Below are 16,230 nucleotides of genomic sequence, written 5' to 3' on the forward strand. Positions count from 1 at the left end.
AAATTTGTTGAGTACAGATGTCAACCTGATGTATCAGTACACTGCTGAGGGGAGCAGTGAGCAGGTCAGGAGAGGTCTGCCGCGCCATGTGGTCACCTCCGTGGCTGCAGATAAAACTCCTTCTACAGTGCCCACAGGTAGCTTTATATTGCTGAAACTTACCCCTTATGCCATAAGGGAGGCCACCATGTAAATATCATTTTAAGTGATCAAATACAGCCCGAAACAAACACCAGATGCTAACAGATATAGCATTAGCTATAGTTTTACATTTAGCTATAATTAAAATGAACTAATAGACATAGTGCTAGGAGAATCATATATTTGTTCACTTGTTAATTTATGTATTCATTCAATATTTAGCATCCAATAGAGCCTGTACTTCTCTGGGAAAATATGAAGTGAACACACATTTCAGCCCCCAAGAACAGACATTGTAGTGAGGCAGACATAACACCAACGCAGACAGCTTCCTGCAGAGCCAAGGTGAGTTTAACTTTCTTTTTTCCCTCAAGGACAACTTGGACTTATTTGCTGATAACTAACGAAACATATTTCAAGCAAAGTAAAGAGTTTCAGGAAGCCATTTCTTGCCAACAGAGGTAGTATGAAGAATAACTTAGGCATCATCTTCAAGCTGTGGTCTTGGCCCTGGCCCTGGGCCTGGGCTAACAGCTGCTGTGTGAAGCTGATCCTTCTAGCCTGCGTGTTGGTTTCTGAGGAATGACATCTACATGGTGTGCTTCCATAGCTAACTCTGGTTTGTAGATTGTGACCACACCTTGATTAAAGGTCTGTTGAAGAACAGGGTGCCCATAGCAAGGGTGAGGATGAAAGTGGAGTCCTGAGAAACAGCAGGAAGTACACCCTCCAGGTAGGCATGGGGGCGGCCATGTTTCTCTGTTGCCGAACTCTGGGTTAACTTTTCTGAAGGTAGAGGGGGATGGTAATGTTTGAATTTGATTTTAGAGGAAGAGGAAGAAATACTGAAAGCAGAGAGCAGAGTAAGAGCAAGCCAGGAGGTAGTTTTTTGTTTTGTTTTGTTTTGTTTTTAAAGACTTATCTATTTATACACACAGAACTGGGGTACAGGCCAGAGGTTTAGGGGTGGCAAGAGGCTTCACCAGAGACAGAGTGGGGAGCAGAACAGGCAGATCGAGGAAGTACACTGCTGAGGGGAGCAATGGGCTGGCCAGGAGAGGTCTGCCACGCCATGTGGTCACCTCCGGGGCAGGCGGGAAGGGGCAGGTGGGAATCGAACTCATGGGGAAGTGGCTTTAGCTTCTCAGTGCTGTGCTTTAACCCGCTGCACCACCAGGGAGGGCCACCAGGAGGTTTTTTAAAAAACTGAGGAAAATGGAGACAGCTCATAGGTGGTTGGGAAGTAGAGCACTTGCAGATGAGATGAGTTTGAGAGAATAGGCAGGATCATGGGGGCTGTTGGGATATGACAGAGAGTTAGAAGAGCAGATCAGAAGGAAGACCTAAACCCAGAAGCACCATAATCCTATTGTATTGTCTTTTAGATCGCTGGGAATTGAAAAAGCAAGAACAAACGTAGGGGACTAGCTAGAAGGTCTAGCAATGAATTGACACAGTAGTATGAAAGCATTTTCATTAACAAAAATTTAAATAATTAAAAAACTACTCCAGAAACCACATTGTATCCTACTGATGGACATTTAGGTTATTTCTAATTTTCTTATTATAAACTATGAGTGTACTTGTACAGGTATCTGATAAATTGCTTATGGAAAAGGTTACTTTTTAAAATGGATTGTAAAATACTAAATAATCATCATCTTAACATAGCCAAGTGGAATTTGTTCTATGGATAAGATAATAACTCTAATATATTTGAAATTCACTAGCAGCCAAAACATGACTGAACCAGTATATAATAGAATAATCCTCAGAATCCAGTCTGAGGTGGGATGAACTCTCACAGTTCTGGACTGAATATTTGTGTCCTTCAGATCCATATGTTGAATTCTAATCCTCCACACCTGCCTCCTGCCATGTGCTGATATTAGGAGGTAGGGCTGTTGGGAAGTGATCAAGAAGTTTATCAAGAGGGTATAATTAGTGAGACTAATGTTCTTATACAAGAAACCAGAGAGAACTCTATTTCACCTTGCTAACCATGTGAAAACACAGTGAGAAGACAACCACCTATGAATCAGGTAATAGGCCCTCAGCAGATACAGATCTGGCCTTGTTCCTGGATTTCCAACCTCCACTTTCCCCTTTCTGTGGCAGCTCTCTTATGAGCAGTCCTTTTTTTTTTTTTTTTTTAAGATTTATTTATTGATGCATACAGAATTGAGATACAGCCAGAGGGGCAGGGGCGGTCAGAGGATTCACCAGACACAGCATAAGGAGTAGAACAGGCAGATTGATGAAATACACTGCTGAAGGGGGCAGAGAGTGAGACAGGACAAGTCTGCTGCACCATGTGGGTCACCTCCCTGGCTGGGGACCAAACTCATGCGGAAGTAGCTGTGGCTAGCTTCGTAGTTTATTATCAGTCTTTTAATCTTTGCAAAAATGGAACATCTTTTAAGGTTTGGAGTCAGATAGGTTTAGTCACATCTTCTTCATGGTCTGTACCAACCCAATTCCTTAGAGGTAATTCAATGGAGACTAAGGAAAACTGCATCAGAATCCATACTCAAAATGTTATTTTCTTGAATTTGCAAAAGAAGAAAATCATGGGAATAACTTGGCATGCTCAAAGCAGATTCAGCCAAAGTGGTTTTAATTTACCTGCAGCTCTGTTCTTATGTTTGGTTCAGACAGGTTACTTTTTTTTTTAAGATTTTATTTATTTGCATACAGAACTGGCATACAGGCCAGAGGAGCAGGGATGGTGAGAGGCTTCACCAGAGACAGAGTGGGGAGCAGGACAGGCAGTTGAGGAAGTACACTGCTGAGGGGAGCAGAGGGAGGGTCAGGAGAGGTCTGCCAGCCATGTGGTCACTTCTGGGGCTGATGATCAAACTCGCACTGAATCGCCTGCAGCTCACTTGCAGTGCTGCACTTGAACCTGCTGCACCTCCAGGGAGGGCCAGACAGGTTACTTTAAAGTCCTCCTTTCTCATATCCCAAATAGATTGGAAGATGTTGGACCGCAGAGACCATATTGTTTGTGCTCAACCACAAACTTGTTTCGATGATTCTTTAAAATTAAGACTGCTAGGCCATAGGGTAGGAAAATGCTGTATCCACAGGATTTCTTTTCTTCTTCTTTTTTTTTCCCCAGCAAGGGAAGTTCAAGAATAGCCACAAGATTACAACAAAATCTTTGCTAGCACCTTTTAAATAAAGTAAAGAAAAACAAGCTGAGTAAGAATGGATATAATTCACCCTCACAAAAAGTTTTGATAAATCAGACTCACATGAATCCAGAGAATAGAACCTACTCAGACTCTGTCCTGGTCAAAATTTTGACAAATTTGTTGAGTACAGATGTCAACCTGATGTATCTGTAGACAACACAGAGAGGAGACAGTGAGTAGAGATGTCAGAATCAGAGTCCAGTAGGTTGGAACAGTGGGAAGAATCTGGCAGGGTGAACGTTAATAGTTAAGACCATGCTCTAGGTAGGAACATGAATTTTTCATAACCTTCATGTAAAGGACTCTAGACTAGGTTAATGTAGGAGGACAGAGAGATCTATTACGATAATGAAAGACCATATTTATAATATACTAGTAATAATAAAGTAAATGATTGACCTGATTACTTTATGCTAGCTGGCCATATCTTCAAGTTAGCTTCTCTCTTTCTATACAGATCCTATAGGATGATAAATATAACGGTGTGTACAGGCCAGTGATGATGTTTGAAATCATATCTTAAAAGAAATATTCAAAGGAATTGAATAATTACCTAGAATCAAATATTTTAATCCAGAAAGAAAAATACTTTTGGTGGCATGATCTCTGACTTGAATTATCTGGAGACCTGAATATGCAGATGTGAAATGAATTTGGGCTATTTGGAAGGAACATTCTCGAAGCAAGAATAGATGATTCCAAGGACCCACCTGGTTCAGAGAACTTATCGTCCTGTCATGTGATGAACCGCTCTGTGTCTTATTTCCTCATCTAAACAATGCTTTCTAAGAACTCTGATCTCCAAACTCTTTTCTACTCTGACAAACTGTGTTTGAATTGTTCACTAGTTGGGGGTCAGCAGGGTATTAACAAAAACTTGCTCCCAGGCTACCTAGTTCTTTTAAATGAAAACAATGGAAAGAGTATATGCTACTCTGGGAGAGGTTATATAGAGAACCTACTCTTAGGGGCTGAAATTTGTCCTTCCAAAATTCGTATGTAGGAGTCCTCACCCCCAGTATCTCAGAAGGCAACTGTATTTGGATATAAGAATTTAAAAGAAGTAATTTAAATTAAAATGTGCCTTATGGGTGAACCTAATTCAACTTAACTGTGTCCTTATACAAAGATGATGTTAGGATTTAAACAAAAGGAAAGACTGTATGAAGAGAGAGAAGGCAGACATTGGAAGCCAAGGAGAGAGGCCTCAGCAGAAACCAAACCTTTCACACCTTGATTGTGGACTTCCAGCCTCTAGAACTGTGAGAAAATTAATTTCTGTATATTTAAGCCACCCACTGTGTGGTACTTTGTTCAGGACTCTTGAAAACTAGCACACCTGATATTTCCACCATTTCTTTGCTCCCACATATGGCTGGGAGAACAAGAATGAGAAGGTTTGATTAGAAAATCTCTTTCTAAAAGTGTCAAGCCATAAGAACACTGCTAAGATTTACTCTTAGATTTCACCAGTCCTGTCAGAAATGTGAAGTTTTTCTCTGGTTGCAAATTTTTGCAGTTAGAACAGGTTGTAGACCAGCGATCCCACACTGGTGACCTACGGCTTAAACTTGGCCACAAACATTTTATGTTTTGTTCCCTACATTTAAAAACTATTTTTGAAAGTAATCAACTTTTAAAACTAGGGGGGCTTTCACATTATTCTTTTTTTTTTTTAATTTATTTATGCATACAGAACTGGGGTACGGGCTAGAGGTGCAGGGGCAGTAAGAGGACTCACCAGAGGTAGAGCAGAGAAGAGAACAGGCAGATCGATGAAGTACATTGCTGAGGGGAGCAGTGGGCTGGTCAGGAGAGGGCTGCTGAGCCATGTGGGTCACCTCCTTGGCAGGCATTGACTTCAAGGTGAAGAGGCTGCGGCAAGCTTCACTGTTGAACCACCAAGGGAGGGCCCTAAAGTCCATATTTCTGTCTTGTCTTTGAAAATCAAATTTGGTCTCCTTGGACCTTCCTGGCAATAGTTGGTTGGAGCAAAGGTATCTCCTCTCTTTATTTGAAGTGTCCACTCTCTACTTACTAAGTCCTAAGTCCCCACGGTTCTACTACATTCATTGCCTAAACCTGTTCAGCAACTAAGTCTGTTTTACTCTTGTCAACTAAGAAGGTCAAACTTCTGTTGCTTTTTATAGTGCAGAGAATTATCACACAATTTTCCCTCACTAGCAAGAGACAGATATACAATTGCAAATGTGATTTTCTGTTGTCTTTTGTTCAATTAGCAAGGCCTAGACTATCACAGCACCCTTTGGACCCAGATGTGGCTTGTCTAACCCCCCTATTAATGAGCTCCTAAGCTGATAGGAATTCAGCCAGTCAGATCTTCTTCCCTGGCAGAGGTGTTCTGCTTTTGGGCAACAGCTCTCGAACCATCTGAAACTTGAAAACAACCTAGATAACAAAAGATATGACCTGAAGTCCCCTATGACTCATGAGCATGTTAAAACACACATCTCTCGGTGCTGGTTTAAGATGCTAAGGAGACATACAATATATGAAGAAGCAGGTAAGCCATCTGTACCTACCCCAGTGAAAGCCAGCCTCACACCCTTCTAAGAACCTAATGATATTGCTCCCTGATAATCCAACCAGCCCCCTAAAACCAGGGACCCCCATTATTCTTAGGTCAAGAACTTGGCTCAATGCAGCGATCCCTCTCTTATTATATTATCTACAGTAAACATTCTTTACTTGATATCCATTGACTCTTCAAAATTTGTGGGAGGTAAATTGGCGAAAGTCAGACAAAACCCCTCAGAATCTGTAATTATAGCACATTTGGCTCTTTAGATTTGATCAAAAGCTGAGCATGAAACCAGGAGGGGGATGCTATGAGAAAGGGTCATAGAAGTGTGGAGAGCATTCAGGCTTATAGGAGATTGAAGACAGAAATCAGACTAACTGACCTTGGCCTCTGGCAGCCTGAACAGACTTCTAACTGTTGGCAACTAACAGTATGACAAAGGATAACTTAAATCACCACCAACAAGGAAATTGTCGCCTCAGGCTCCCTAGGGCTGAAGCTGGTAGAATCACTCTTTGCATGACTGAAGGACACAAGTTCTCTGTTGCTTCTTTGACGTGAATTGATACTATTACACTGTGATCTGCATAAAATGCCTTCCTAGAACATACAAGGAATTGCCTAAAATCTGATCAGTTGAATTCTAAAACACCTGGAATAGTTCAGTGCTAAATTAGGGGTTGTTGCAGGTGAAAGGGCTAGGATTTGTAAGAACAGCTTATGATGAAACCATAATTTCCTTAAGAGATGGGAGGAAGGAGCAGAATGTCCTTTTATGCCATGCCCATTGTATTGAGCAACTTTTCACAGGGTTGCATGGTTGCCCAATCCCACTTTAAAGAATATAGCATTGAAAGGGGAAGAAGATAGAGCAGCGAGGAGTGAATTTACATGCTTCTTTCTAGTTAAACAAGATTTAGGAAATTAGAAATGCATACTGGTCCTACAAAAATCTATCTCTTGCTTTTGTTACAGTGATCAATGGAACACAGACTCCTTTCTAGAAATTTCTGTTTTCATCTTATGGTTTGCAAGGCTCAGCAATGTAGCCAGGTGCCAAGTTTCTGCTTGAAATCCAGCAATATGAGTGGAAAAAACAAGTTTTCCTAACACCCCAATTCAGCTGTACTTACCCGTAGAAGCTAGGTCTGGAAACAGTGTCTGTATAGTGTTTTTTTTTTTTTTTTTAAAGAAGAAAGAACAACATGTAATTGTTATACCAAGTCCTCCTAGTACTTAATGCCTAATGCATTTGTAGTTTCAGTTTCTCCCAAAAGTGGGATTTCAAACCAATCAACCTGGAATTTCAAGGTTAATACTAATAAGGTGATTTGCCTTGTAAGACTACTCTGTCTTTCACTAAGGGCTATGGCTTTCCCTAGAATCTTTCTTTTCTTGTCCCACCTTCTCCCTGACTATGGAAACCTTCCATTTAGTACAAATTCTTGCAGTGCCCTTCTGCTTCACTGAGGGAATGCCGCCTGATTCATGAATAGTTAATTAAAGCCAAATAGCGCTCTATTAAAAAAAAATTTTTATTTAAATTGTTGCTTTTTATAGGCCAGGAAGAAAAAGAAAAATACCAGATGGTTTCACTCATGGCAGGAGCATAAAGGACTAGGGAGAAAAATTAATAATGAACAACTATATACCAGAGACATTTTAGGGGCGTGGAGTGGGGAATGGGATCAAAAATGGGGGGGGGAGTACATAGGATTATGGTGATGGCAAATAGGTGAGTTGGTGATGGGAAGCCCATGGGGATTACAACTGAGATGGGAAAAGGCACAAAATGATGTAAAAATAAACTATTATAATAAAAACATTTTTGCTTTTTAATGTTACTAAGTAACAGAAAGGTTACCATAAAATCAATTCCTATGCTTAGAATCATTCACTATTTTCCCTTCTGCTTAGAAAAAAGACCAAATTTCTTAGTCTGGAAACTGACTATGGGTAGTAAAGCCCCATAGATTTATTTTTTGTCTCTCTCTCTCTCACACACACACACACACACACACATCTTTTCTTTCAGGTAGTCAAAACTTTATTTATTTATTTATTAAAGATTTATTTATTAATTTGTACAGAACTGGGGTACAGGCAGAGATGTGGAGGGTGAGAGGATTCACCAGGGACAGAATGGGGAGCAGAACAGACAGATCGACGAAGCACACTGCTGAGGGGAGCAGCGGGCGGGTCCAGGAGAGGTCTGCCAAGCCATGTGGTCACCTCCAGGGCAGGACTCGAACTCATGCGGAAGTGGCTTAAGCTTCTTAGTGCAGTGCTTTAACCTGCTGAGCCACCAGGGAGGGCCAGTCAAAACTTTATTTAAAAAATATATTGCCTCCATTAGAAATTTAAAAGTCTGGGGCCCTCCCTGGAGGCACAAAGGATTAAAGCACAGCACTAGGAAGCTGTCTGTCCACAGCCCCTGCAGCACAAGTTGGATCCCCAGGGAGGTGACCCACATGGCTTGGCAGACCTCTCCTGTCTCACCTGCTGCTCCCCTGAACAGTGTATTTCAGTCAGTTTGCCTGTTCTGCTCCCCACTCTGTCTGTGGTGCATGCCCTCACCCTCCCCCTACACCTCTGGCCTGTACCTCAATTCTTGTATTCATAAATAACTAAGTCTTTAACAAAATTTTTAAAGTGTGGGGAAGCTTCTTTTTACCCCACCCAAATAGTTGGTAAATATGCACAGGAAAGCAGCTCCTTTCTAAAGGCAAGAGACAATATCTGATAGAGAATAAGAACAGAAAGGCTGGAGGGAGCACTACAAGCTCAGGAACCTTTTCACACACAGAGGTAGGGGTAAGGGATTAGCATAAGCCTTTAGTCAAGTTATGGAAACCAAGACCCTTAGGCCTCCATGCCTGATCAGGAGGCACAACACCGAGACAGGTGCCAAACCTTTGCAGGGAGTGTCAAGAGCAAGGATCTAAAGGTGGCGATCTGGGGATTAATGAACAAACCATCCCCCCATGAAGATGAGACCCTCCATACTGAAGAAGATGATAAAACCCAGCACTGCCACCACAGAGGGGCTGCAGCTCCTTCTGCCCACCTGTGGCCACGCAGGTGCTTCTTTCCACCAGCTCTTGCTCTGCAGGGCAGCAGCCTCCTGCCTGCCCAGGAACCTGTAGCATGCTGGGACTTACCTACACTGACCTCCCTCAGTGGAGGCCGCTCTCCTCAAGGCTGACCGCCTGTGACCATGTAGGCCTCTCTCAGCAAACCTGTCCCTTTCTGGGCAGGTTTTTCTGTCCACTGCATCTATATAAGCATCATTCTCCTTTCTGTCTCTTTTCTAATAAACCTGCCCCTTAAATATATCTGACCTCTCTGTGTCGTGGAGAATCTTGCTGTGTGCAACTGAAAGGGGAGCTCTGGAGAAACCTTACCCAGAGTGAACCCAAGGACCTTGCACTCAACCTACTGACTAAAAACTACATCACTATCTACAGGCATCACTCCAATTTCTCAGAGGCAGTGAGATCCTCAGGTAGCCAACAAACAAGGTTAGAGTGCCTTACAGATTAATTTCTTCACTTAGGTCAACGAGATAAGAGAACTTTGCGGTCCAGCAAGGAGAGAACTGTTCCCAAATGACATTCCAGGATGGGTCCCCAAATTTTCTACCTGACACGAAGCTGAGTTTCACATGCCACTGCACCTTTGTGTGTTTCCCTTTTGCACTTCTTCTGGGGTGTGTTGTTGTTTGCATAAATTCACATAAAATTTTCCTTTGAATAAAACAGAAATTGGCATAAAACCACTACTCTCTAAAAACACTGGTTCATATGTGATGGAACTTAAAACAAGAATGCTCCAGGGGTATTCACATGTCCTGATGCCATAAGACAGAATCTGTAAAAGAACACAATCCAGCGCACTTAGTTTGATGTAGCGCATAAGCCTAAGGGAGCCTATGAGCCATCTTCAGTGGGCATCCAATTTTGACTAGGAGCTTTTCCTGTGAGCCACAAAATAGGAGATGGCGCCAGGACTACAGGAAAGCTAGGAGGCAGGAGGCAGGGGAGAGGCCCTGGAGTGGGGAGCTGTGCTGCTTTCTGTGTAGGCTGCATCAACAGCCCAGAGTGCTGGGGTCATAGCCCAGGTCAGGGGCAGGGCAGCGGCCATAGAGCTTGTGAAGGTAAGACCAAGGACAAAGAGTCTATCCCTGTCACCACGCTGGACTGCCAGGTGAAGGATGTAAAGATCAAGTTGTTGGAGATCCAACTCTTTTCCTTGCCCATCAAGGAATCTGAGATCATTTCTCAGGCCTTTTTTTTTTTCCATAGGACCATTTCTCAAGGCAAAGCTTTATTTTTTAAAGATTTATTTTATTTATTTATACATACAAGAACTGGGGTGCAGGCCACAGATGTGTGTGGGGGGGGAGGGGGATGTTGAGATGATTCACCTGAGACAGAGTGAGGACAAGAACAGGCAGATCTACTGAAATATACTGCTGAGGGGAGCAGGAGACCACACAGGAGAGGTCTGCTGCACCATGTGGGCAGCTCCCTGTCCCGAGATCAAACTCATGCTACAGTGGCTGCAGATAGCTTCATAGTGCTGAGACTTAACCCCTTGTGCCACCAGAGAGGCCCTGAGTTAGTTTTTTCAAAAATTTTATATTGAGTTAGCTCTTATTATATATGTGAATGTGCAATTTTTAAAAATGTGGCAATCCAATGATCCCAGACCCATCTGTGAAGTCATGAATGAAAAGATATGTCCACAACTCTCTTCTGATTAAACCTTTTAATGATTTTCACACTGTATTTACAATAAAATTGAAATTTTTCAATCTCTTCACTTTCATTTAACACAACTCATTCTCTTGTTCCAGGCTCCTGGGTCTGTTTAGCAGAATTAGTAAAACTTGCTTTCTCTTAGCTTCCTCACCATTCTTCATTTCTTATTTTAAATGACATTCTATCATAAATGACTTTCCTTCACTCTTCTGAAGTAGGTACTCCATCCCATCCTATTTATTTTCTACACCGTTCCCTTTATTTTTTTTTCTTCTTGGACTTAATTATTTGTTTATCTGTATTACCTTACTACTTTGTTCACCTTTTCACTTCTTTGCATCTATTTTGTATACCGCACCAATACTGAATGCAAAGTGACGCTGCTAAAAACTGAAATTTAGGGAGAGCCCTGGTGGCACAGCGGGTTAAAGCACAGCACTAAGAAGCTAAAGTCACTTCAGCATGAATTCTATCCCCACCTCGGAGGTGATCCACATGGCGCTGCAGACCTCTCCTGATCCGCCCACTGCTCCCCCCAAGGTACGTGGTGGGTCTGCGTGTTCTGCTCCCCTCTGTCTCTGGTGAACCCTCTCACTGGTTTGTACCCCAGTTCTGTATGCATAAATAAATAGATAGATAAATAAATCTTTAAAAAACTAATATTTAAAAAAACCCCTAAAATTTATGATTAAAGAGACTTTTGGAAGTCACCTACTCAACCGTCCTCATTTTACATAGAGGTCTAGAGATGTGGAATAACTGTCCGATAGCTTTGACTCCAAGAGCTCTAATTTCCACGACAACTTTGTTTTATAACACTGACTTGCCTCATTCCACTGTCATGCATGCTTGGAAAGCTTGGTAAAAACGAAGAGGTGTTTCTAATTGTTCCCTGTACAGAACACACATTATTTTTCTAAACTTTCATCCTAAAATGCTAGCAGTGGGCCTTCAAATAAAGGGCCGAGCATTGTTAGGAAAATCAGAAGTCGCACTCCACAAGGGCAGTCTTTCCGTGCGACCCTTTGTTTCCCGGTCCTGGGCCCGTCCAACTGCTGCTTCCGCCTCCCGCTCCCTTTCCCTTTCTCAGTCTGCGCTGCAATCTTTCGAGGCTCCGCCCCCTTCAGGGCGCCTGCCCTATTCCAAGATGGCGCCGAGAGCTTCGCCGTGGAGGGAAGTGAGCTCACGCTACTCCGGAAGGGAAGGCGGGGAGCTAGCAGTCGGGTGTGTGTGACCCGCCTTGGGGCTGTGGGTGGGGCGGCGGCCGCAGCGGTGGCTTTTACGCTTGGGGCCGGCGAGAGGGCGAGGGACTTGTCCGCCCCTGGAAGCCCAGTTGAGAGTCCAGGGTCGAAGGCATTCGAGGAAGTCGCCCAGAGCGACTCGCCTCAGGCTCGAGGGAAGACGGCCCTGGGAGCCGGCGTCCCGCCCCCGGCGGCCTCCTTGCCCGACCCTCCTCCTTGGCTCGGCTCGGACGGCCCGGGCTCTGTCTTGGGGGCTACGGCGCTTCCCGCCGAGCAGTCAGGACTGGAAGCTGTGTGTGAGGGCCAGCTGGAGAAGACGAGACGCGGGAGCGGGGCCGGTCAGCCCCGAGGTCAGGCCGCGGGGTCCCTTCCCCGTGGTCCTCCGTCCTTCGCTCAGCCCTCTTGACCGGGGACCCGCGACCTCCCTCCTCGGCTTCTGCGTCTCCTTTGAGTATGTCGTCAAATTACCTGGCTAGTTGATGTTAGTCCTGCTTTTGCCGGGAAGGAGATATTTATTGAAAAGGATAGCTGGCCTCATCGCTTCCCCTGGCCTCTTAAAAGTTTTCCTTCGGTGGGAATGCGTGTGTGCCTTCCCGGACCCTTTGCTGTCCCCACATCAGCCGCCGCCCGCAGTAGCAGTTGGGATCACCTTCAGATCCAGTCTTAAAGAGTACCACCTACAGAACTACTTACAGAAGTTGTTCTCTCCCTCCCTACAAGGGTAAGTGGACTCTGGAGTTAAGATGCAGGGTGCTGAACCAATATCAACGATGAAAGTCTCAGAGAGCGAAGGAAAGCTGGAGGGCCTGGCCACAGCGGTGACCCCGAACAAAAACAGCAGCAACAGCAGCTGTGGGGGCGGAATCAGCAGCAGCAGCAGCAGCAGTAGCCGCGGTGGCGGTGCGAAAGGCTGGCAGTACAGGTACGTGCCTTTCTCTGAGGAGAGGTGGGAGTGGGGGTGAGTGTGCAGGAATCTGCATCAGTTGGAAGGTCGTTTATGCACTGACTTCCAAAAGCAACTAATACATCTTATTTGGACCTGGAAGCTCACCTTTTATGAGCAAGATTCAAGTTACTCCCTCCATTCAACAGGTATTCATTGAAGGCTTTAGGAGACTGCCTAGGTAAATCCCTGCACTTCCTCTGCGGCCCTTCCTCTGACTTAATTCTGTCCTCACTTCTCTTTTTGCCTGTGTTGTGATACGCAGAGCGCAGGGGGCTCGAATCATCTAGAACCTTAAGAATGAGTCATAGCAGTTTATTCCAAGGTATTAGAACTTAAGTGTTCTTAAATTTTGCCTGACGCTAGTCCTTTTTAGCTTTTGTGCAGTTAGTAGTTGCGAAATTTCTGTGAAACTTGAAAGGGATTCAAGCCAAGTTTTTGTGAAGGAAGTAAATTTATCGTGAAAAAATTCCGTGTATGTGAAATGTGCTATGACACTATTAACATACAGAAGTAAGGTGTAGAAGATTGTAACTTTTTATTGGTAAATGACTGGAGGACTGAAAAGTGTGTTTAGTTACTGTAAGAAGTTTAGGCTAACACTTGGAATCATTATGATGTTTTGTTGTGTTGTTTATCTGTGGTTTAAGAGTAACCATATAAAATTATCGATTACTGGGCCCTCCAGGTGGCGCAACTGGGTAAAGCGTAGCATTGGGAAGCTGGCCGCAGCCGCTGAAGCACAAGTTCTATCCTGCGGCAAGGAGCCGACCCACATGGCTTGGCAGACCTCTCCTGTCTCACCCACTGCTCCCCTCAGCAGTGTACTTAATCTGCCTGTTCTCCCCACTCTGTCTCTGGTGAATCTTCTCACGGCCTCTGCACCTCTGGCCTGTACCCCAGTTCTGTATGCATAAATTAATCTTTAAAAAAAACCAAAAAAATTATCAATTACTTTGGCAGAGGTATTTTGATGTTATTTAAGGAAGCAAGATAAATAGTCCATGTAGTCAGAGGTCATTCTTCTGACATCATCATCTCTTTGATGCCCATTCTCAAACAGGTTGAAAAGTGAAACAGGTTTGTTAGAAGCACTGGAGTGAGCTGTCATAAAGTTATGCACTTTACTCCTGTGATTTCACTAAGGACACTATTATCTCTTATTGACGGTATTATTTAATGGCTACATAATTTTCCAACTAGAATCTGTCAGAATCACAGATGAAAAGGTTATTAGGGGAATGTGACAAAAAATCGCAACTAACGATGTAGGACAGTTAAAGAATATGTGAAAAACTAATATGCAGACTCAGCTATATTACTTCCTAGCACAGTAATCATAGTTACCCAGAAAGCAGTCTGCTTAAGAAGACATAGAACTTTATGCCATAATGGTGAACAGTTTCAAAAGATAATAGCTACAATTAAAAAAAGTTTCAGGTGTCTGGAAAATTCATTTAATGTGGAACTCACCAGCAAAGATGCAGATAAACAAGGCATTAATGCATTTATATACTGATTTTTTTATTTCAGTGGGACTTCTCCAAGGTTAATCCCATATAGTGTTCATCTAATTTATCCTTTTGTCCTCTAGAAGACTGATCAGGGAGTGTTCTGTTGTCCTGTGTTGCTCTCTTTTCCCAGACTTTTCCCCCTGAGGCGTCAGTCTCTAGACTAAGAACAATAACAGAAACCAGTCTAGTTCTTTCCTCTTAAAAGTCGTTTACACTTGCCTTATCTTTTATTTGTGACCTTTGGCTCTATCCTCACTAAAAAGTGAAAAAAAAAATATATTTTAAACTTCTTATTCACACTGATTTCTCTCTGTGTTAGAAATCTTTTACTGACTTTTTTGATACTCCTTTTGGTTTCCTTTTTATCCCTCTATTCTTTATCATTTTCTTTGGTTGATGCTCCCCTTAAGGGCTGATGTGATATCCATCTTTTTCTTGAGCTACACATTTTCTGTTATCTTAGTCTCTTCCATGACTTCAGCTGTTTTGGAACTTGAAGAGGCTTATATCCAACTCCCTACCTGTAAATTGCTAGTGTTCCATTTTTAAAATGGAGAGTTGTGGTCACGTCTTATGGATTGGTTGAAATTTAATGAATGAAAATCTTGTAGTTCAGACCTTGGTCTTTGCAGACTTTGAAATTTAGTTAGCATGTTTTCAAGGTTCATAAATGTTACATCATGTCTTGTGTCATTACTTTTTATGACTGCATAATATTCCTTTATTTGAATGTAATTTTTGCTTATCTATGTATCAGTTGGTGTACATTTGTGTTGTTTCTGTTTTGTGGCCAGTGATTGTCTATTTCCTGACAGCTATTTTGTGGCTTTTTTTGACTAATGCTGCTATGAATATTTGCATTCAAGTTTTATGTACACATATGTTTTCATCTCTCTTGGGTATTTACCTGGAAGTGAAATTGTTGAGTCATAATGATGGCTCTTTACTTTTCTTGGAATCAGCTTCAAAGTTTTCCAAAGTGGCTGCACTATTTTAAATACTCAGCAGTAATGCAGTGGTGTTTTAATATATTCACATACTCATTTCAAATGTATTTCCCTGATGACTAGTAATGTTGTACATCTTTTCATGTACCTACTAGTTATTTGTATATCTTCTTTGGAGAGAGGTATATTCAGATCCACTTGGTTTTCTGAAAAAATGTTGTATAAGTGATATACAACATTAGTTTCAGGTATACAACATGTGGTTTGATATTTGTATACGTTGTAAAATGATCATGATGATCTATTATGCTACTTACCATCTTAGCAATTTTGAAATTTGTAATACCATGTTGTTGATTATAGTCCCCTGCCATTCATCTCTTGACTGTCTTGTTTTGTAACTAGAAGTAAATCTTGATCCTGTTCAGCCATTTCACTCACCAGCTCCCATTCCTTCCACCCCTCTGGTAACCTCAGTCTGATTTCTGTCAATATGATTTTACTTTCTTTTTTTTTGGTCTGTTAGATTTCTACATACAGGTGAAATCATACAGTATTTATCTCTCTCTGACTTATTTCAATTAACAGGATATCCTATGGCCTTTCCATATTGTTGTCAAAGGCAAGATTTCATTCTTTTTTATCACTGTAGCACTCTCACGTGTCCTCGTGTGTGAATGTGTGCATTCTTTCACTGAAGGAGACATAGGTTGTTTCCTTGTCTTGGCTGCAGTGTACATAGGGGTGCATTTGTCTTTTCTAATTAATGTTTTAATTTTCTTTGGGTAAATACCCAGAAGTGGAATTACTGGGTCACTTAGTGATTCAATTTTTAATTTTTTTGGGGAGCCTCTATACTGTTTTCTAAAGTGGTTGTACCTTATTTATGTATACAAGAACTGAGGTACAGGCCACAGGTGTGGGGGTGAGAGACAGAGTAGG

General features: G+C 42.5%; 1 protein-coding gene across 4 annotated transcripts in view; it reads left to right on the top strand.

Moving 5' to 3' along the window:
* Positions 1–11,820: 11,820 nt before the first annotated feature.
* Positions 11,821–16,230, top strand: part of OSBPL11 (oxysterol binding protein-like 11) — a 63,574-nt gene continuing 59,164 nt past the window's right edge. Inside the window, exons 1-2 of one of the 4 annotated variants that reach the window (XM_012733834.1) lie at positions 11,821–11,867; positions 12,611–12,806. In XM_012733834.1, coding sequence (XP_012589288.1) covers positions 12,628–12,806 — 179 coding nt within the window. In that variant the 5' untranslated portion in view covers positions 11,821–11,867; positions 12,611–12,627. The other 3 variants (XM_012733828.1, XM_004675141.2, XM_012733838.1) reach the window with 3 other exon arrangements.

Source organism: Condylura cristata, unplaced genomic scaffold, assembly GCF_000260355.1.
Source record: "Condylura cristata isolate star-nosed mole 26May11 unplaced genomic scaffold, ConCri1.0 scaffold00003, whole genome shotgun sequence".
In the NCBI taxonomy this organism is placed as follows: domain Eukaryota; kingdom Metazoa; phylum Chordata; class Mammalia; order Eulipotyphla; family Talpidae; genus Condylura; species Condylura cristata.